Below are 22,746 nucleotides of genomic sequence, written 5' to 3'. Positions count from 1 at the left end.
AAAGATTTTGATGCAGTTTTCAGAAAAGAGTTGGTTACATACAGCTGGGTTTAGTATATTAACCGACTTCAAAAAGAGAAGGTAAAAGTACGTGTTTTTAAACATAAGTTTTCATCATCATCATTTCAGCTCGAGAAGTCTCAATGGCAGATATTTTCCTACTCCTCCTTTTCTACCATATTTTTCTTTTCAGGTTTCGCAGTTTTCACGAACATCACGTGATTTTACTGATATTCTCAACTAGCGTTTTTAGACGACCCTGGAAAAATGTTGTCATTGAAACAGAGATACGCCTTCATTTTGTGATTATTTTCCAATAATTTTATGGTAACTATTACTATTAATGTACAACTCTACTTATCATATCTTCATCAAGCAGCCATATTGAAAACAAAACCAAATTAATCGCAACTCATACATAACTCCACATGTAACACATAACAAAACGTTTATTCAAAAACATCTGACCAAAGCCATAGTTTAACACCAAAAATATCAGACGATTCTATTTGAAACCATCTTCAAAAGAAAATGTTAAATCCAACGTCTGCTTTGATCGCGTTGACAGGATTTGTTTTGGCGGCAAAACTTATTTTCGTTGACGTTTCACGGTCCGCCATCTTGGATTGTGAACTCAGTCTACCACAGATAATGTATGGAGCCTTGAGATTTGCATATTTCAGAGATATGTGAATTAATTTGTATTTGTTTGCCTTTTATGGATATTTTACGCTAAAATACGCTTGCTATTTGTCGAATGGGGTAAGCAGTGTGCATCTCCATAGGAATCTCCACTTTGAAACGAGCTAATAGCTTTACTAGAGGACTGACGGACAGACAGACATTTTGTTTTCTTTATATTGTAATTTTTGCTTTGACGTCCAAAAGTGTCTATTTGAAATAATCTATACATATAATAAAATCGTAGAAAAGTGCTGTCTGTACATTGAAAATAAAAATAAAAAAAATAGCAGGGGTTATTGTTATGTCGATGTCGAACCCAAAAATGTAATTAACTTTTTTTTTGTCTGTTTGTCTGTTTGTCTGTTTGTCTGTTTGTCTGTTTGTCTGTTCGTCTGTGCGCGCTAATCTCAGAAACGGCTGATCCGAGTTGGATGCGGTTTTCACGAATATATTGTGGGATGCTTAAATTTACATTTAGTGTTTGTTTCATGTCAATCGGTTCATAAATAAAAAAGTTATGTCAAATTAAAGAATCACGTCGAACATTCTATGCTTATACCATTAATCTCCGCAACTATTTGACGGATTTGGTTGAAATTTGGTACAGATATAGTTTAGAACCTTAGAAAGGACATAGATATATTTTTATTTCAAAAATCAAAAAATAAAAATAAGAAATAAATTATTTATAAATAATTCTATGTCGATCGTTACACGACTTCGGTTCATGTTATTGTTTTAATTTATCGAAAAAAAGTAAATAAATAGTAAAAAGGTATGAAAAAAATAATATCAATATAATAAAACATTTAGTACAAAGAAAATGCTCTAACGGATTATAGATAATTCTATGTCGATCGTTACACGACTTCGGTTCATGTTATTGTTTTAATTCATCGAAAAAAAGTAAATAAATAGTAAAAAGGTATGAAAAAAATAATATCAATATAATTAAACTTTTAGTACAAAGAAAATGCCCGAACGGAGTATAAATAAATAATCCAAGTTGTCTTTATCCTCGATAGATGGCGTTGGGATCGAAATAGATCGCGCTATGGTTTCGTTACATTCATTTGGTTGGGTATCGGCCGAGCGCTTCGGTACTATCGTAGAAAAAGTGTATTATCAGTCGTATGATTATTTGTCTGTAGTGGTCCTGCTGCTACAGATGGGGCCCAGTTGGGCTGATGCCTGATCCGGAGCTGCGGACAACGTAAAAGGTTACCGGGGCTCCGGCTCAAAGCAGTAGAAGGAACGGGGTGGTTTTTAGTCAGTAAGAGTCTGACACTCCCTCCCGCCTCACCCAAGGCGGGAGAAGTCATTGGATGATTTTCCCCCTCAAAAAAAAAAAAAAAAAAAAATTGGTCCTGCTGTTTCGTATATTCTAAATTGGTTTCGTTGTATTTGTCAATTAATAAGTTTATTTGTTGGGTTTTCCTGGTTTTTTGGTTAAACTATTTAACGTAGGTTTAGTTTGATATCGATTATTAGTAGTTACTGTAGTTAGTTTTTTTAATAAAATTGTAAGTCTAATTTTTTTTTAATTAAATTAGATTTAAGTCGTTTCTTTTAAATTATTTAGTTTAAGCTTGGTTATTATAGCATAGAGGATAGGTTGTAATATAGTTTCTTTTTTAATTGTTATAAATTCGTAATTCGTGGCTTTCTTTAGTTTTAAGTTAGTTTAAGTCCGTTTTTAAACTATTTTTTCAATGCCCTAAGTGAGTATACATCTATTAAATTCAAACGCAGAGCTCATTATGTTGATTTTTGAAGAGTTCCCTGGAATATCTTCCACATCTCATTTTTGAAGAGATCCCGCGAGATCGGGAACTATGTGGTTAAAACCAAAAATTTGCCGGAAGTCACTATTCCACGCGAACGAAGTCGCGGGCAAAAGCTAGTCTTTAATAAACAAACAACCACTTTTTTACATTTACTAATTGACAAAGAAGAGAAAAGAGTCTCCTCTTTCTAAGCTACTACTTCTTCTTAGTCTAAACCCATCCAAAATTCTAAACCAGTTAAGCGATCCCAAACTTCAATCTACCAATGTATCTCCACAAAAATAGAACTAACCACATAATGTCCCACAGCAAGATCAACAAGACCTTCCACCAGCCAATATGTACCGAGCACCATAAAGAAACCATGGTCCATCTATATTTATCAAAGCCACTAATAGCTGGCCTTGTGGCATAACCTTGGTGACGTCACGGGCGCACCCCTAGTTAGCTAAAAGCTTACGGTTAATGTAATGACGCTTGTTATGGCCACCTCCAGCTAATGATGGTGGATGATTGAAGGTTGGAGCCTTGGGGATGGTACCTGATTGATGTGTTGTTGTGGTAGGGATCCCCTTGATCTAAGTTATGTGGATAGTTATAAGTGTTATCATGACGAATAGTATATTCGTTAATTATGAGTTTACTAGTTGTGATATTTAGTGAGTTTCTGTTGTTATGCCCAGATTTTTACTAATTTTGTTATGAAGTGTTTGTTGGTACTCTGAGAGTAAACTTGAAATTACGTTTTTTCGTCAATGCTTTTTAAGCAATTGCCTCGATATCGAGTAGACGCAAGTACGACTGCCGGGCATGAGGTTTCGGGTTCGATTCCCGGGTCGGGCAAAATATTGCTAGGTTTTTTCAGTAGTAACAAAACATTTAAAAAAAAACTTTTTTATCTACGTTATCATAAAACATCCAAAAAACATTCATCAAACATCATTTGCCTCCACTAATCAGATAATAAGTACCCCTCTACTACCCTTGAATTCCTTCCAATTCCCTAACATATCTATCACATAGCTTGGTACCATGGCACGCATGGGTTTCCCAAACACCGTGGAAATTCCCCATAGCCTGCTACAATCGTTACTTAAGTTATTGTGTCGCCCTCTAGCGGATACTTCGTGATCGTTTTGATAGTATTCGTTTTACGTATGTTGAAATAAGTTATATTGGATTAAATAATAATTATGTGTCATGTTAATGTAGTTTGAAAATATTGTATGAGTTATTGCTTTTACTTATATGTCGTTATGTCGCAGACGGTATTGATTTATGTATGTATAAATATGTAGGCTAAGTAAATAACAAGAAGTAATTCATTATGTTCTAGAAAAGAAATTAAAATAAATTACGTGTTGGCTAAGAGAGTTTATAAAAGGAAAATTATAAAAATTGCAATATACGGGTATCATGGCACCAAGTCCGTTAGATCGGGAACTGCGGACTACATAGCAGGATTACCGAGGCTCCGGCTCAAAGACCAGGAGTAGGATCGGGGTAGTTTTTAGTCAGTAAGAGTCTGACACTCCCTCTCGCCTCGCTCAAGACAGAAGAAGCAAGGCAAAGATAACCCTCCCCCCCCCACTAAAAAAAACAAGCCATTAAATAGTCTTATTTTTACTGTTCTTATATTATTATGTTTCTTACGATTACGATGGTCACTATGTCTACTTTTCCATTCTCTCAAACGTCTTCAGACAACAATTATTTCTATTTTAGAACAAAACTAATAAACCAACCAATACCACGCTACTAATACTGAGGAAAATCACCACAAAAAACAACAATCGAATTAAACAAATCTAATTTTAAACATAATTACCTAAAACAAAATACAATTAAAATGTCACGTGCTCGCTCGCAACAATTAAACGATGACGTCACATTACATCAGGCAACATGGCGGCAATAACAGAACGGTAAAAAAAGATTTACAATGAGAATAACAAAGAAATATAAACAGTGTGTCTTGACAGTGATCGGAGAAACCTGCTTACTCTCAAACGCTATATAACTTACTGATTTATGGTGTATTAAACGGGCGTTACTAGGTTTGTTAAAGCCTATGTAGTTGGTTTTGTGGTTGGGAGCTTGACTCTTGTGGTCGAGGTCCTAATGTAGCTGTATTGCTGAATGGTTCTGTATATACACAGAACCAATGTACCGTGAGACGTGACCTTTAAAAGCGTTACAATTTACATCAAATAAAATTTCTTCAGAAAACAATAACATTTGTGGATTAATAAACATAGATAACGTTTTAGTAACCGCAAAAGCATTACTGGGAAACCAGCTGTTAGGTACGCATTGAATAAAAATTTGAATAAATTGTTAATCTTCAAATTTTAGTGTACGATTTTGGGCGAGAAATTTCATTTCAGTGCTTATACCATAAAAAACCATAATATCTCTTAGCTAAGAAAAGTATTCATAGCATTATTGTTATTTGAAAAGTTACTATTATTAGCAATTAGCAGGAAAACAAAATTTCAGCACTTCTGAAATGTGGTCTTCACGGAATTATTGAAATAACACATATGTATATACGGTATTTTAAAATTATCTGCTACGGCTTTAATTGGAGGTAGAGTTATGTTTGAAGATTACAATAGTAATTTTTTTATACATAAATCTACGTATGTGTTTCATACAGCCATACAGCCATCTCTTTCATTGTCTGTGTCTCGTATTTGGAACCACTTCATAGAGAGTAAAAACAATGTTTATTTAACTTTTTTCTGTTCTCAAATTCAATTAACTGATCCGGGGTACGAAATTTCTTCACAATGGTAATCTTCGAACACAACAGTATTACTAAAACCGTGGCAGATATTTTTAGAACACCTTATATAACAATCACAGTTGTATAAAACTAACGAGATGTATGTTTATATGTGTCCAGTATGTTGGAAACACGGTGTAATATAATTCATTATAAAACTACACGATCTGTTGATCCGGAATTTATTATAGTGTGCGTTTATACTGTTTCTATGTTATGCAGCTGTGATTAGTAATAAAAGTTAGCATTAAGCAGAAATTATATTTTATTATTGACTAAATGAAATAGTTTGTTGATTATAACTGTTCAAAATAATAACGAGACTGTTTGTATATTATGTAGAACAACAAAATTGAAGTTTTTTAACTTTGTTTTGATTTATTTCTTTGTGTGATCCACAAATTATCATTTCGTGTCACGGTGTCATGCGTATGACAAAATATATGTTTGTAGACGCACCCAGGACACAGGACAAAACCTAGTGTAGGGCAATGTTTTATAAAAAAAAACACAGCTCTAAACATTACACATAACGTCTACAAACTATTCTAACAACAAACTAGGTAATTTGTTAAATAACAAAAGTTAGATACAATAAAATTACAACTACGGATTCACAATTTACCAACTTATCATAATTAATTAATTAGATCGATGTCGCCGATGACTACTGTTTTATTAAATCACGTGATTAGTGCAGTGACTGGACAACAAAGTTGTGGGTTCGATTCTTACATTACAAAACTTGAACTTAAACAGAAATATGTAAGCGATGCCCACAACACACAACAACACAACATAATCTAACCATTCCTTAACAAAAACTAACCCATCCTACCAACTAATCTCCTAAAAGCTCCACTACCCATACACCGACACCGCACATATACAAGTATCCCCATTAACACACTGTTTACCTGCAAGTCTGCTCACCCACAAACCGTGACACTGCCGACACTCGAAACAAGGTTAATTGCGAACGCAGCGACGGAATTAGACACGGACAGACAAACAGATTCCGTGAAATGTACGGACGGACAGTTGAAAGTTTTTAATATGATATTATAGCTTCACTTTCCTGAAGGATGTAAGCAAGCGTCCACTTATTAAATTTTGTCACTATTTATGCTAGTAATGATAAAATGTTAAATATGTCTACTGCTATTATAAGGGACGTAACTTCAATCATTTTACCTACTTTAGAGAATTAAATAAATTCAAATTCCAATACTTTGCTCAACAATGAAACCTTGCACGGGTCTTGGTTTTCCGACCACTCGAAATATACATTACGTACATACTGAAGTTTAACCATTTTTTATAAAAACACAAAGTGTAGATGACCTAAGTACCTACTGAAAAAGTTTCAGTTTCAGAAAACAAATTGCGAAAAGGGAAAATTCTTTGTTTAAAAATAACCACCAATAAAAATACTTTACCCAGTAAGGTAAAAATGCCAAATCACTTTTACCCAAGGTTCTCTTTGTATGCGCAGGAGTCTCGTGCAACATTGTTGCGTAGGCGCAGGGTCAATGAACTCTAAAGCTCCCGATATATAACGAGAATTGTGAAAACCGCTGAAAGCATTATTGTGTACTGAAAATAATTTATATTAGAGGAAAGTACTGAAGAAAATATATGATATTTTATGAAAACAGTGACATTTTTATTTATTGCAACCTATTTGGCCTAGTTTATGATGAGAGAGTTTCAGGGAATTTCATTATTATGTGAAAATTGTGTTTTAGACGGGAAATGAGTTTGATAAACTGTTTTATAGTGTTCATCTCGCTTTTGAATAGGCCAAGACCTGAATTTAATTTTACGGGGTTTGAGTAGTCTGAAATAATTATTAGGATTTAGTTATGTAAGAAATATCTTCCTCTTTCGAACCTTTTTTTAAGGGAAGAAAATCATCCAATTACATCTCCCGTCTTAGGCAACGCGAAAAGGAGTGTCAGTTTCTTAATGACTAAAAACCACCCCGTTCGTACTCCTGCTTTTCGAAACGGAGCCCCGATAACCCGCTACGTAGTCCGCAGATCAGGCTCTTTAGACCATAAAGGCAAATACTACCATTAAAACTTTTGGAAGATGACAAAATTGCAAAAACAACTATATGTATTGAGTTTTTAGTTAAGGAAAGTGCACATACCTAGAAAAACAAAACTACAAAATATTATTTATCTTTTCAACTGCAACAACATCAGCATCACATCCAAAACCAATTAACGAACAAACAAAAAAAAAACCTCAATCACATAAACTCAAAATATGTTTTCCATCGAAGCGATGGCTAAGCTCAGCGCGCAGACATAGAGCAGACGTAAACAAAAGACGAACGCGCATTATTGTTTCTTTTATTAGACATTGTTTGTAAATATGACAATGTCAGTTGCGTCTAGCCGCCTCCGTTACATATGTACTTATAAACGTGGATAGTACATTAGTACTCAAAACTACTAAGTATAATATTAAGTCGGGCAAAGTGTTATTTGCTATTAGAAAAGAAATTTCTCAGTAGCGGCACTGAGTCTGGATTTGTGCCCGGTAAATGGCAAGTCGGGCAAAGTGTTATTTGCTATTAGAAAAGAAATTTATCAGTAGCGGTACGAAATGTAGATTCTTGCCCAGTAAAATAAATGGCAATAGGCTCGCCCTCTATTACATGGGCCTTAAACATAACTGGCGAAACATAGGTATACTAAACTCCTCTGCTTAACCCTTCGTGGTCCCAGGCGTGATGTTATTTTATACTACTCAATACTAATGGTACATACAATAATCCGCATAACAAATTATTTTGCTAGCTAGCTTTTCAGCTAGTTTTCTAGATACGCAACCAATGAGTACGGATCCGACTTCAACACTTACTTGCAGTTTAGTATCTTCACGTTATCAAACATTTTCGATATATCTAGTAATTTATAATCTTAGTCCGAGGCATTCTCTCAGGGAACTATTTAAAGAAATTAATATAATGACTGTTGCCTCTCAATATATCTATGAAAATATAGTGTATGCTCATAAAAACATAAAATTATTTAAAAAGTACAGTGATATACACAATATCAACACTAGAAATAAAAATAAATATGTTGTTCCTACTACTAGACTTAAGAAAATAAGCGGTTCGTTTAGATGTCAATGTATACGCTTTTACAATAAAATTCCCAGCCATATTCAAAGTTTAAACCTAGGTAAATTTAAAAATATTATTAAAGAAAAACTTTGTAGTAAAGCTTTTTATAAAATAAAAGACTACTTGGAGGATAGTCAGGCTTGGGAATGAACTGCTATAATGTCCACACAGGTCTTGCTGACATGTTTGTAACATATAGTTACATTTTTTATACAATTTGACATTAACATAATTTGACATTGTTTTATATATTTTTTTTCCTTTTATATTTTTATATTTCCTTTTAAAATTGTTAGTTTGAGGACCGTGTGAGACTTTTGCTAGTCATTTTATTTTTAGTAAATTATATTCTGACAGTTTGAGCATTTGTGTGGCCTACCCAAATGTTCTTTTGGTTGGTGTTGTTCGTCGGATCATTCAGCAACAGCCGTCAGCTGAGCTGATTGTAAACTGACACATGCGTGCTGCCATCTGAACAGGTCCGCTCAAACTGCTGTGGTTCTTTCCTCAAAAGACCACTACAGAATCAACTTGCACGGTTCTCCGACATCTTTAATCTTTAATTGATTTTGTCTGGACTTTAAAAGAGACTATGACCTCTGAGTTTGTTTCGGCATTTCTTCTCAGAGTAGTCAGATAGGAAATGCCGGCCTCATCTAGTTATTTAAGAGATTGACGTGTAAAAGTGTTATTTTATAACCTATTTGCAAAATAAATATCATTTATCATTTATCATTTATTTTATCATTTAAGTACAGTACATTATACTTTCAAAATAATAATCAGAAATTGCAGCACGAAACTTCACGCTAGCTCCCCTGCGGTGTGAACAGGGAAAACCCGCTAATGTACACCGTCGATGGCGTCAATCCCTCGTCTAGCCAGCTAATCGACACTGGCGGTGCCTCGGCAGGGAAACAAACACAAGACGGTATTATTTAATATAGTTATGTATTAAATACAGCTCAATTCGATATTGATACAGTTGGCAGTTCCTAGTTAAAATAATTTGAAGATTTTTGAGAATAGTGTTTACATCATTTCTGAGTAGCAGCACGATATTCGCCGCGTCGTATGCCGCGGAATGCTGCTCATAGATATAAGCCTCTAGCATGGCTTGTAAATAGTCGAGTTCCTTGTTAAACAGTTATGTGAATAACCCCATAACATAATAATAATTAACTTAGTATTTCACGAAAGTTATCATAAAATTTATGTCAATTTTTTTTTATAATACATTACTATTCTTTTTTTTTTTAGTAATGAAACAGTGTTCATGTAAGAGCTTTCTTATAATACATGTTCAATTCGAACCATTCCTGTGATTAGCACGTGCAATCAAACTAACAAACTCTTCAGCTTTATAATATTAGTATAGATATTTGTGTCCTATTAAGTATTTTTCTGTGCTTTGTCCAATTTTAAAATACGTAGTCTATAGTTAAGTTTGAATAGTGAATGTTGTTACAATCACACACGAAAACACGACACTTATATATTCTGTTCCAAACAATGACCAAATTCCTGTAAAAAAAAAATCTATCTTCCTCTTCTTTTAAAGTACGTGTACCTAAACACGTATTACATACTAACATACTACATTATATATACATAGTACATAGGTGCACTCACCGGCGTGATGCAGCGCGGTCTCGAAGGGCGCCCTCTGCACCCGCTCCTTGCTCTCTGCCAACAAGATATAAATACATCAGCCGTGTTGCCAACACTCCACCAAACAACACTACACGCTGATAAGGGAAATCATTATTATCAAGTTCACTGTCTATGCTATAGAAAGAGATGTAAAAGTAACAAATTTTTACGAAAAACGAGTCAATTAAATTACGTTTACACGTAAAATAACAGATAGATAAAACTATATGGTGCTTGAAATACATAAAATGACTATGACTTCTGCCAGCGCCTTAGCCCATCCAAGTCAGCTCATACCCTGTATCCCAATTTTCATCAAAATCCTTTAAGTAGTTTCAGCGTGATTGACGGACAAATATACAAACAAACAAATTTTCACATTTATAATATTAGTGCGATGATGCATTGTCTTGTAAAATGGCAGGTTGTTAGTTTGGTAAATTGTATACAAATTTGTAATGCAGAAAGTTTTAGGCTTCGACTATTTTATTTACTAAATGTAATTGTTAAAATCTATACATATCACACAGTACCTATCAAATAGCTTTAGTTAATTATTACATTTATAACTATTATATTTAGCTGTTCCTACCTAACAACATCAGCTTTGTATTCTTCAAAAATCATTTGAAATTTCAAACCCGTAAATGCAACTTTAAAAACACTTAAATAGAGGTGACTATTTATTTTCAAAACTTCAAATACATAAACCTGAATTATTTATTATTTACATCCAAATAAAATGCATCCACAATGAATCTATATTTACGCATGGCCTTCCTATCACCTGCTCTATATAACCCAGATTTTCACGTAAACTGTATGGTTTCGTACAATTTGAGAAAGGTCAATAAACTCCGAAATGTAATATATAAATACACAGACTACTCTATTACTGGGAGCTAAGAATTATGTCTTTTAAAAGTGGGAGTAAACGATTAAAATAAAATATAGGTGAAGTTTTACATAGTCCAACAAAATATTTATTGGAAAGTTGATAAAAATAATGTTTTTTATATTACGGATTATATTTGGTTACTATCTAACTAGCCCCTTTAGACAAATGGTATTTAAACATTAGTTATACTTTTCTATTTATTCAAAAGAATAAATTAATAGAAAAAGAAAAAAAAAGAAAAAATAGAATAAAATTAAAAGAATAATTATTATAAACCTATATGTTTATACATATATAGTGTGGGTTATCCCACACTGAAAATCAAACCTTGAGACTTGGGACTTCCAGATATTGTTTATTATAAAAATATAACATAATAATATTACAATATTCCCATTGTGTATTTAAAATTATATTTTTCCTCATGAGTTTTAATGATCTACTAATTTAGCTGGTAATATCAATTATTGTACCTACACAAATCTAGGTTTACTAAAAGTCAGTTGAGGATAACCTTAAATAAATGCCTGCATGGCTTGAAACTAGTCGAGTTCCTCATCAAACAGTTACGTAAGTAAGCTGAAATCCACCATAATTAACATTAAAGAAACTTTTAAAGTATACCAAATCAATCTAATCTTTCTCCCTTTCAAATACTAGAGCTTTACATAGCAGAAACTCACTGGAGCATTTCAGTAACCCTAAGTACTCCAAACCTAGTAATTCTAGATTTCATAAAAAAATTAAAACATAGTAATATCGTCTGAACCTAATCGCTTAATTATTATGTCTGCTAAAGTAAAAATTATCAACAGAATTCGTAAATATTATTGTTTAACATTGTGAAACTGTTACAACAATTATAACAATGACTAACTTGTTTACTTGTTAACTTATTAATTAACAGTAAACTCGAAATGTTATTATTTTGACACCTGTTATCTGTCAATTAGATGTCAAATGTCAACGACTCCACGAAGAAAGCACTCGAGGCGATTAATAGATGATATCGCGGTAATAACTATTTGTATTGGATTGCTTTTTAGGTCCAATTACTAAAAAAATATGGAACCCAAAAATAGTACGTTGGAGGTTGATGATCGATTAATTTGTTAGTTGCCGACAGTATATAATATATTAGATAGAAGTACATAAGCACATAGAGCATATCTTCACTAAGAGTTACACAAGTATTAAATTCTGTGCGAACAGCTCCATGTTCCTTGATCACAGAAGAGCTATAATGTTGTAGGTTGTCTAGGAATAAAAGTATTCTATTCCTAAAAAAATATGTTCTATTCTACTGTGTTGTCAAAGAGTTGTTGTCACTAAAGTCCGAATCCTAAGACAACTCTTTAACAAATCTATATAAAATCACTTAATACATAATTTAAAAACAACCGTTTTCCAATAAAGCTCATAGTTGTGAAACTTCAACCTTTTTTAAGGGGCCATAATCAGAGTGTTTACACTTACTAACTAAAATAACCACCCCGTTCCTACTCTTGCTTTTCGTATCCCCGTTAACCCGCTAGGCAGTCCGCAGTTAGTAGGTAAATGAAGTAGTGAAAATTTAACCTACATCTTCACACAACTACATACTAAAACCTAGAATAATCTAGAAGATCTAGAACCCTAACTCTAGTAACCTTTAGGATATAATTAGTACATTAGTACGTGACGTAGAGCACTCAGTACTGGGCTATTTTAAACGGCGGTCTCTATCAATGACAGTCTAGGTTACCTGCGTCATAGCACGGGTCAACGAACTCTACGTGAAAAAAAGTTATATCTGTGAAAGTTTTGCGTAGTTGTTAAGATAATGGGTTGGTGAAATCGTCAACCCTTATGTTGGTTTCTGTCACCTATTCAAAATAATAGACTTTAAAAAAAGAGCCGCCTGCAATTGTTACACAGTGCGAATCTCTATTTTGTTTTAAGTCGGATATTATACCTTAGTAAGTAAAGTAAGTCTGAAAAATACTATGCTGAAAACCGCATTAAAATCGGTTCAGTCAAACGCGAGATAATCGCGCACAAACATACATACAGATACAGCCTACATGTAGGCTGCGTAACGTCGCCGCTTCTGCGCACACTGCTTATGATTAAGAGTCCTTCTGTGACTCGAAACTTGTAGAGCTTTTATTAATAAAGTAGGTTATCATAACTATAGTACTATTATCCTTTTTATCTTTCTTCCTATACTACTCCCAATCATCTTAAGACCTATTAAATAGGTGTTGTTTACTCCATTCTCTATTTCCCATTTCCATTCACATCTACAGTACACATTCGATACCTACTTGGTAACACAACAGCTGTTCGATAGCACACGAGATAAAACCGCTATAAAACTCACGGAAAGGAAATAATTACATAACGTGATTTACGATTACTTGCAGAATTTTCAGTATTAGCAGTGAAATGTGGCAGTGTTTCAATGTTTGTGATTGTGGAAACAACACAATACTAATTGTCGTACCCAGAGATATTTAGTAATGACTTGAAACTATTCCTGGGTAACGTTTTTGTTAAATGGCTTCTCCTGCCTTGGGCGAGGCAAGTGTCAGACTCTTACTGACTAAAAACCACCCAGTTCCTACTTCTGCCATTCGAGCTGAAGCCCCGGTAAACCCGCTAGGTAATCCGCAGCTCCGGATCTTTGTTAGGGATTGGGTTAAGTATTTTCAATAAATGCTCCAGTAATCATTTAATTTTAAAACAAAAAGCGATCTGCACCAAAATGCATTAATTTTCATTAATCCAAAAATAAACGCATTCAACCTTCAAGGCTTACAGGAGTGACGCACACGATGTTATCAATATTATCTTTAATCCAGATACTAAAGTACCACTTCCAAGTACCACATCGTCCTATAAAGCTCTCGACTCATAAATTAAAAACAAACTGTTTAATTAAGGAACATTTGAAGTGACATCAAAATATTCGTCCTTCGCGGCATCCGTTTAATCTTAAATTAATCCAAAGACAAACATATCAACACCAATCAAGAGTAATTGTAATCTATATGGGACCATAAACTGGCTAAAACTGGAAAAATCCAGTTTGATCCGGTTGTCGTCGGTTAGAAGCGGTTGGAAGCGGATCGAGTGAGCGCGAATCGGTTTTATCTTTGATTGATTGATAAACAGATGATGGTTGGCGATATCTGGTAATGATTAGATGTCTCAATGAATTGATGTCGGCTCGTTGTGTGGACCCAATGATACCAGCGGGTCAATGTGCAGACGGGAGCAGTGCAATGAATTCTTATTGGACTCTTGTGTAATTTAGAGATCGATTGATTGTATCGAGTTCTTCTAAACAAAACAAAGTTCTGGTCGAAATTAAGAAGCCTATACTTAGGTACCTAACACCGAGTTCATAGCAAATAAGTCAGAAGCATACCAAAATTCTTGTAATCATAAGAATATTTAAGGAGCAAGAAATCGTAAGACTCTATATGTATAAAAAGTTGTGGTTTGTAAATTTGTGTGTTTGTATGTATGTTTGTTACTAAATCACATCAAAACGGCTGAAGGGATCGGGATGAAATTTGGAAAAGAAATAGATTATGATCTAGAATATCACATAGGCCATTTTTTATCCCACGGGAACGCGGGCGAAGTCGCTGGCTAATAGAAAATATAATAATCTCAATAAGTTATACAAGTCTGATTAATATTTACAACAAACCATTCATTCCGTTTGCTATGCGTAATCACTCGAACAAGTCTAGCTCAGACCTAGTACCTAGTACCTATCTGTGAACCTGTACCATGTCCTACACTAATGTCGTCATCCATCACATGACAATAGTTCCGAGATCTTCAAACAATGACAGAAATCAAAGACATAGCAATTACATTAATTAATAAATCTTTCCATTGCGCATTCATAGAAATTGCTGCAAAAAATGTACCTACCTATGTTTTCTAACGAATTACGATGTATCGAAGTTAGCACAATCATTTGTTATTTTGCTTGATTGTACATGAGTTTTATAAATATCAAAATCAACTACGGTATCTGATTTTAAAAAGCTCAAATTTAGGGCTATATGCGACTGATGATAAGTTTTTTTTTATGGACGGATCACCTGGTGGTAAACAATCGCCGCCGCCCATGGACACCCGAAATACCAGAGGCGGTAAAAGAGCGTTGCCGGCCTTTGGGGTTAGGAATTTAAGGGTTGTTGAGGAATCGGGGTTTGGGAAGATTGGGAAGTGGCCCCCGGTAACTTACACAACGAAACACAACGCAAGCATTTATGTACATCGGTTCTCTGTGAGGTCGTGGTATCACTCCTGTCGAGCCGGCCCATTCGTGCCGAAGCATGGCTCTCCTTATAATTAAGTAAGTGGAAGAAACCCAAGTTTAATTTCTTTTTGACGCAACAAACGTTTCACAGTCGACGCACATACATAACTATGATAGTAATATATACAACATAGTAATCCCAATCCTAGTTGTTGTCTACAGGAGCAGTGGACCGTGCAGTAGAGGCTCAGAGACTCCGATATCACTGCCATAGTGATCAGCTATCGCGGATCGTTGAGTGGGCGCGTTATTAACTGATAACGGGCGCGTGGATCAAGATATGGTGACTACTTTCCCTGGTTACACCACTACTATTGTTGTGGAAACTACTACTTTGGTAAATGTAAATATAAACATGGAGACATTAACTAAACTTTACGTGCCGTAATATTTACCTCTGCCTACCCCTTCGGGGATAAAAAGTATGACGGTGGACAGGCCTTTTCTCGGCAGTTGCATTTGCGACCACTCTGATTGACATCTTATCAATAGTCTTTACGGTTGGTGCGGTGGCCGGGTTACCGGCTCCTGCGCAACGCGTAGAGGATTAAATTCCCGCACGAAACAACTCTTTATGTAATCCACTAATTGTTGTTTCGGGTCTAGGTGTGTGTAAACGTAAACTCGTGTTTGTAAACGTACCCACGACACAGGCTGGAATCCAAGAATGGGGCAACGTTTAAAAAAATAGATTTGAACGGACTCTAAAACCTAGCCCTCAATACCAATCCTCTTTACCTCTCCGCATAATTATGCTTACCAGGTGAATCAACTCAATATTTACAAATAATTAACATAAGGTTACATCAACACCAATTATTTGTTGCCTCCAATATCTGCACGAGTCAACGTTTGGGTCACTTTCAGATAGATACACGGACAGTTTAACGACATTACTAGTAGGTATTATGCTAATTGAGTCATGGGGTCACTGGAGTACTGTCTCGGTCAGTTTCGGTAACCCTTATCAATGTGTTAATGTACTCATACTATGTGTGATACTTGATTTGCGAATTAATTGCATTGAGTCTGGTTTGAGGTGGTAATTTTGTTTATGACTTGTAATTGTAATATAATTGATCTTACATCCATTAATATACGTAAGTAAACAGTGATTTTTAGTTAATTTAGTATGTCTCACGATAGTTATTTGTAAAAAATAACTTGTAACACAGGTGCTATATGATGGCGGTAGAATCGAATATCGGTCCTAAGCCGGTAGTATTGTTGATCAATAAAATGTGTAACTTTTATAATAATAATACACACACACCCAGGCGTATAAGTGGCTACAGCTGATCAAAAGCCTCTTCTCACACTGAGAAGGTTTGAGCATTGATTACCGGTGTATTGAGCATTCAAAGTTTTAATCAGAAATTATAAGCTTCACGAGGTTTTCCTACACCGTTTATAAGTGGTGTCTAAATAATCTTAGAAAGTACATGTTGGTAGGTATCAAACTTCCCCGACTAACCGAAATAATTTCCCGACTATCCCCTATTATTAAACAATCGCGTTTCATACTTAAGTTCTAATTCAATTAAATTGTTTTCTTTACGTTTTCTTTACTACATTTGGTAATAATTTCGCGCAAAACTTTACCAGTTATACAATATTTCGAAAATATAAACTGTTATCGATGTTATTAAAAGTCATTGCACTGGGCTAAACATTTGACGTCATCCCATGGTTCCCTTCTCATCTTATCTACTATAATGACTTCCTAGCACTTAAACCACAGATAAAATAGATTATTACGAAATGTATTGAGTCTAAATTTGCACTTTTATTTAATGACTTAGCCCTTTTTTTGTAACTGCGTAAATTACTCTTTTTTAAAGCAAATTTAGAGTAAAATTGAGTTGAGGAGCATTTTATAATAGACCACTTTGAAATAAAACCTTTAAATCTTACACAAAGGCACTTTTAAAGTTAAAACTCTAATTTCTTTTACATATTAATGGGTTGACGTGTGGCCGCTATCTCGCCTGATGGTAAGTGATGCCTAATGCGGTGTACGATAGACCACGTCTGTCCATAAGCAACCTATTCACTTGGGTTTTGAAAATACCCATTAGAATACACAAACTCCAGCAAAGAATTCCACTCCCTAGCAGTTCGCACAAGGAAGCTTGAAGCAAAGCGCTTCGAATACATTCTAAAATAGTAATAATTATTATTTATTAGAGCTTCGTAATCAATAGCACCGCCAATAATAGAACTATGCATGCTCATTATTATGATGTAACCCAAATATTTAAAGTTGTATTTATGTAGGTACATTCCATGACTAAAAAATACTTCCTCATTCATTTTTAGATTGCAGTTTTGTACTTATGTACTCAAAAAGTTAGTGTTATTAGGGAATCGGGAATTAGGAAGATTTGGGAGAGGGGTAATTGGGCCTCCGGTAACCTCACTCACACAACGCAAGCGTTGTTTCACGTCGATTTCTGTGAGGCCGTGGTATTACTCAGGTCGAGCGGAGGCCGAGTAGGGGTAGCTCGCCGCCCGACCAGAACCAGACCCGTGCGTACGGCGCGTCGCGTTCCGCGCGTGCTTCAAAGAGCCATCAGACCACCACAGATGGGGCCCAATAGGGCTGATGCCGACCCGGAGCTGCGGACTGCCTAGCGGGTTATCGGGACTCCGACTCGAAGAACAGGAGTAGAAACGGGGTGGTTTTTAGTCAGTAAGAGCCTTACACTCCCTCTCGCCTCGCCCAAGGCGAGAGAAGTTATTGGATGATTTTCAACCCTCAAAAAAAAATGAAACAACATCTAAACTGCAATAAAACACGAATATTCCCAATTCCTCCACAGCCACGCCGTCTGGATATAATTAGACACCAGTATCACCCTCGATACTTGGAACAGCGTGAAAACAATCAATTAGCTGTGCGGTCCCATAGAGCGGCGGCCATGACAGTGCCCCGGCTATTTTTATATAAACTTCCTATTAACAAGGCGACACATGAGTCTATTTCCATTACTGTTTCTAAGAATTAATGGGGATGAACTTGAGGCAGATATTTTGTGTACAATAATAGGTTATGATAATTATTATATACATACGTAACCACGTCTGTCTCCCATGGGGGTAGGCAGAGACAATGGAATGATATGTGATAATTGTTTTGTGAAAAATATCACTGTAGTCAAAAACTAAGTGCGCCCATAAGACCTCGGGTTCGATTTCCTGGTCAGACAAAGTATTGGTGTGATTTAAAGAAAATCTCAGTGGGGTAATACTCCCTATCGCATGAGACACTAAGTCTGAAGTAAGTGTCGTGGTGGCCCGGAGGTTTAAGACGCCCGCTCCTCATGCATGAGGATGCGGGTTCGAATCCTACCAACGGCAAGTACTAATGTGACTTTTTCCAAGTTATACATATAACAACAAGTTAGAAAACCTGAGCATATATTTTTTAATAATAAGTTTGAAATCGCCAACCCGCATTGAGCAAGCGTGGCGATGAATGCTCAAACCTTATCCGTGTGAGATAAAGCCTTTGGTCAGCAGTGGCCAAAGGCTACTATTAGTACTATTATATGTGTACTCTGTCTATCCCCTCGACGAATACAAGGTATGATGTTATGTTATATAGTATCTTTACTTTAACACTAACCAGGAAAATACCAGCAGTAATCTCAATGCCTAATAGATCCAAAAAAGGTATTGCACATCTCACGTACGCAAGTTCACATCCTGTGTGAGTATAAATATTTGTATCTATCGTAATAAATGTAGTTCCGATCTTCAATCCGTTTGTTTGTGTTGGCACGCGGCACAGAACCCTTAGCGAGATACGTTTATTTATTTGTTTAATCAATTATAGAGTTACGTCTTAGAATTGTATAGTAGAGATATAGTAGATAGTATCGTAAATACCTTTGTTTCCGATACCCATTATCATCACCATCTTTGTGGATAATGCTTTTGAAAGCGTATAATAGGTTCGGTTCAATTCCTAGTTAAAATAAATCAAAGGTTTTTTATAGAAATTGCCAATAATTTATCATTTTTTGAGCACAACAGCTCACGCAGCAGATCACCTAAGCACTGGACTGGAAAATAAATTTCACCATGGGAAACTGCCTGTCAGATTGCACCAAACAATTTGAAAAAGATGATTCCGCAAACAGTCCGGTTTAATTCACTTTGTACGCCATACTTGTATATGATACTTGGTTCTGTATGTCCGTATGTATGTCTGGGATGGATTCTGAGTTCTAATTAAAATAACTACATCTTTGTCCTAAATCTCTGTCTTGTTTTCTAAAACAATTTACTTATTAGGCTGTTTTTTCACCAAAGATGTGCTATGCTAAAGATGGACAGTTTTTAGTATGTTATTGGCGTTATATTATTTACTTATAAATTATTTTAAAACTAATTTTGTATTTCCATCCCCATCATATAGATGGTTGGCAGGCCACAACTGTGCGCTTCTCACGAAACTTTCTGCCTTGCACAGCAAAACTGTGGAATGAGCTGTCGTCGGCGGTATTTCCGAACCGATACGACCTTCAAGAAAAGAACGTATTCCTTTTTAAAAGGCCGGCAACGCACCTGTGACTCCTCTAGTGTTGCGGGTGTCCATGTGCAGCGCTGATCGCTTATTATCAGATGACTAGACAGCTCGTTGGCCGCCTATTCCATAAAAAAAATCGCAAAGGGAGTACTATTCGTTGGGACATTTTCAATTCATATACTGGTTTTACATTTAAAAATGTTTTCATTTGCCCTGTTATGATCAATGTTTATTCTCTCTCGTCTCGGATAGTTTTTTATTGCTAATTTATTAGCCTTTGTGAAGGTTTTCCTTCATTAAATATATATTTTTCTTTCAATTTTACCTATATCAGTTTCATACCCTGTCATTATTCCTATTACTTTAGTGGAGAAAGAGTTAAAGTTAAAGAGAACCTTTTAAATTAAACTAGTATCTCCTACCCATCTTTAAAACTTGGAAAATATACGAAATCTCTCATGTAGAGTAGGACAAAGGCCAACAGTGGACTGTGATGTGATGAGCTGCTGATGCTAATGAAGATGATGAGGAAATTCTTACTAGTCTTTTTTATGGTATAAGCCGGTAAACGAGCAGACGGATCACCCAATGTTAAGCATTTGCCGTAGCCCATGGACACGGCAAATGCTTAAACACCAGAGGCGTTACAAGTGCGTTGCCGGCCTTTTGGGGGTTACGAATTTAAGGGTTGTTGGGGAATCGGAGTTTGGGAAGGGGGGTAATTGGGCCACCCACACAACGCAAGCGTAGTCTCCAGCAAATATTACGAGAGTTCTCCTTATACTAATAAGAACACAATACAGGTTTAGCCATTACAATTAGTTTTGAAATGTTTTCATTTTCCCGAAGCAAATCAATTCATAAATTAATATTGATAAGGAAAATACATGTTATCGACCGTTTTTCTTTTATGAGGTAAGCAGTTATGTTAATCACATTCATCCATCCGTATTTTCAATTATTATACATAGGACATTATGTAATGATGTGTCTCAATTACATCTCCTGTAACAGATGGGTGCTTATATACAATGTAAAACCCACGTTTCACTCGTTATTTTATGTGTCCCATGTAATAGGGGTGAGCCTATCGCAATACACCACTTACAATTCTAGACTTTGGGCAATTACTAAGAATAAAACCTCATACATGAAAATCACACTTTTTACACTACTCTGTATATTCACTATTAATATTTTGAAGCTAATGCACGCTAAACATCTTACGATTTAACTGCGTATTTTTAACTGTACAGTTTTATCTATTCTTCATTTGATTCAGTTAAAACTGTACAATTCAAGTCTACACAATTACAACTATACAGGTAAAAATGCACCAAAATGAAGCCAATACCCCAAGCTTGACTGTCGCATTAGGTAACAAGCAACACGCACAAATATTTTACAAAACATTATGATCATCTATTGACAACAAATGCCACGTAATACAAGCACCCATCGTCTCCAAACTGTATCGTGCCAAAGGTTAATAATACTTGGAACTCTGCCCACCCCACCAGGAAAAAAACAGCTCCCGATAAACAAACAAGCAACAATGAAAATATAAAGGGGACAAAATCCAATTCTCTTTACTAAACTAAGATAATAAATTATTTAATTGTACCTAAGTAGGTAATTTTGATTGCTTTTTATCTCACAATTAGGTAGGCCATAGTTTCATCTGCGTATCATAATTATGAATACTAAAATAGGTTAAAATTTATTGCGAAAAATCTAGAATATTTCTCATTTTTAATTGTGCAGTAATTTAGGAGTATATTGCCTAAATGTGAACTAACATACTGTTCTATTAATAAAACATATTTTACACAACAACAGTTGATTAAATGGAAGTTTTATGTGGATATAAATAGATGTGCATTTAATATTGACCTTTATGGCCATTAAGACAAAAGCTATTACACTAAAAGATTGCTTGTTAAGGGAGTGTCCCCTAGATTCCTTAATCAATTTACTAAGCTATGACGTCATGGACGAACTGCCATTTTACAAGACGTAGGTCAATGTGAAGGGAAATATTGTTTGACGGACAAATTAAAAATGTTATAAAATATGTTTAGGTAATATCGGAAAAATTACGATTGGGGAAAAATACGTCAAGATAATAAAATAATGTTGTCTAGTTCTCGAGGAAAAATTATAAAAAATAATATTATATAAACTCACCTCCGTGCTCCTCCATAGCAAATAAAAATTGTCCACTTAATTACAAAACAAAAATAATAATAAAAAAACACTAAAAGAAAACGTTAACAATAAAAAAAAAGTTCCTAAAAACTAATATCACACAAAAAATTAAAAATCGTTTTTATCGAATAATTAATCACCGATTGACACCACAGATTGTTTTTTAATCACCACATGAGAATCACGGATTGAATTTATCCCATTTGTTGGGTGGGAATGGGTAGTTCTTAGTGTATTATTTTTAATTTGACTCGTGAGCGGTAGGTTGGCGGCATTTGTGGCGGTGCGACCGTCCTGTCTCGTGTTCAGTCCGGTACTGAACGAATTACTGAACCGAGGACTGTACACCACTGAAGTGCTGAAACACAGTGATTGTACTGCGGCCGGTAAACCCCGCTGTTGGATGCGCTTTCCTGATAGCGTTCTATTGTTTTCTGATCAATTATATTTATTGGTGATTATTGTCAGTTTGTTTGGGGATGCATAAATAGGTCGAAGTTTTGGGAAGATAAATAAAGTATCTGCAAGATTCAAGTCGAGAAAAAAAAATTTTCAAACGATTTTTTCGAACATAATTTGAATGCACAAAATGCACTCTGTAGTAACTACTGAGATATTTTCGAAAAACCGAAAAAAAGCCCAGTATAGCTTTTTCCGACCCGAATCAAACCCTTGCGGACTTACGACCACTAACGACCACGGTTAACGAGACAATATATTATAATAGA

The 22,746-nt window shown here is 35.2% G+C and overlaps 1 protein-coding gene across 1 annotated transcript in view; it reads right to left on the bottom strand.

Annotated features, from left to right (window-relative positions):
- The window catches only part of LOC118269703 (synaptic vesicle glycoprotein 2C), a 41,889-nt gene extending 19,494 nt beyond the window's left edge, over positions 1-22,395 (bottom strand). The window contains exons 1-2 of the mRNA XM_035584961.2: positions 21,998-22,395; positions 10,034-10,087 (exon numbers count right to left, since the gene is read on the bottom strand). Of these exons, the coding sequence (XP_035440854.1) occupies positions 10,034-10,087; positions 21,998-22,013 (70 nt within the window). The 5' untranslated portion in view covers positions 22,014-22,395. The remainder of the gene's footprint in view (positions 1-10,033; positions 10,088-21,997) is intronic.
- Between the last annotated feature and the right edge of the window lie 351 nt (positions 22,396-22,746).

Source organism: Spodoptera frugiperda, chromosome 30 (genome assembly GCF_023101765.2).
Source record: "Spodoptera frugiperda isolate SF20-4 chromosome 30, AGI-APGP_CSIRO_Sfru_2.0, whole genome shotgun sequence".
Taxonomy (NCBI): domain Eukaryota; kingdom Metazoa; phylum Arthropoda; class Insecta; order Lepidoptera; family Noctuidae; genus Spodoptera; species Spodoptera frugiperda.
Note: the sequence above shows the minus strand (reverse complement) of the source record. Positions and strands in the feature narration are given on the sequence as shown.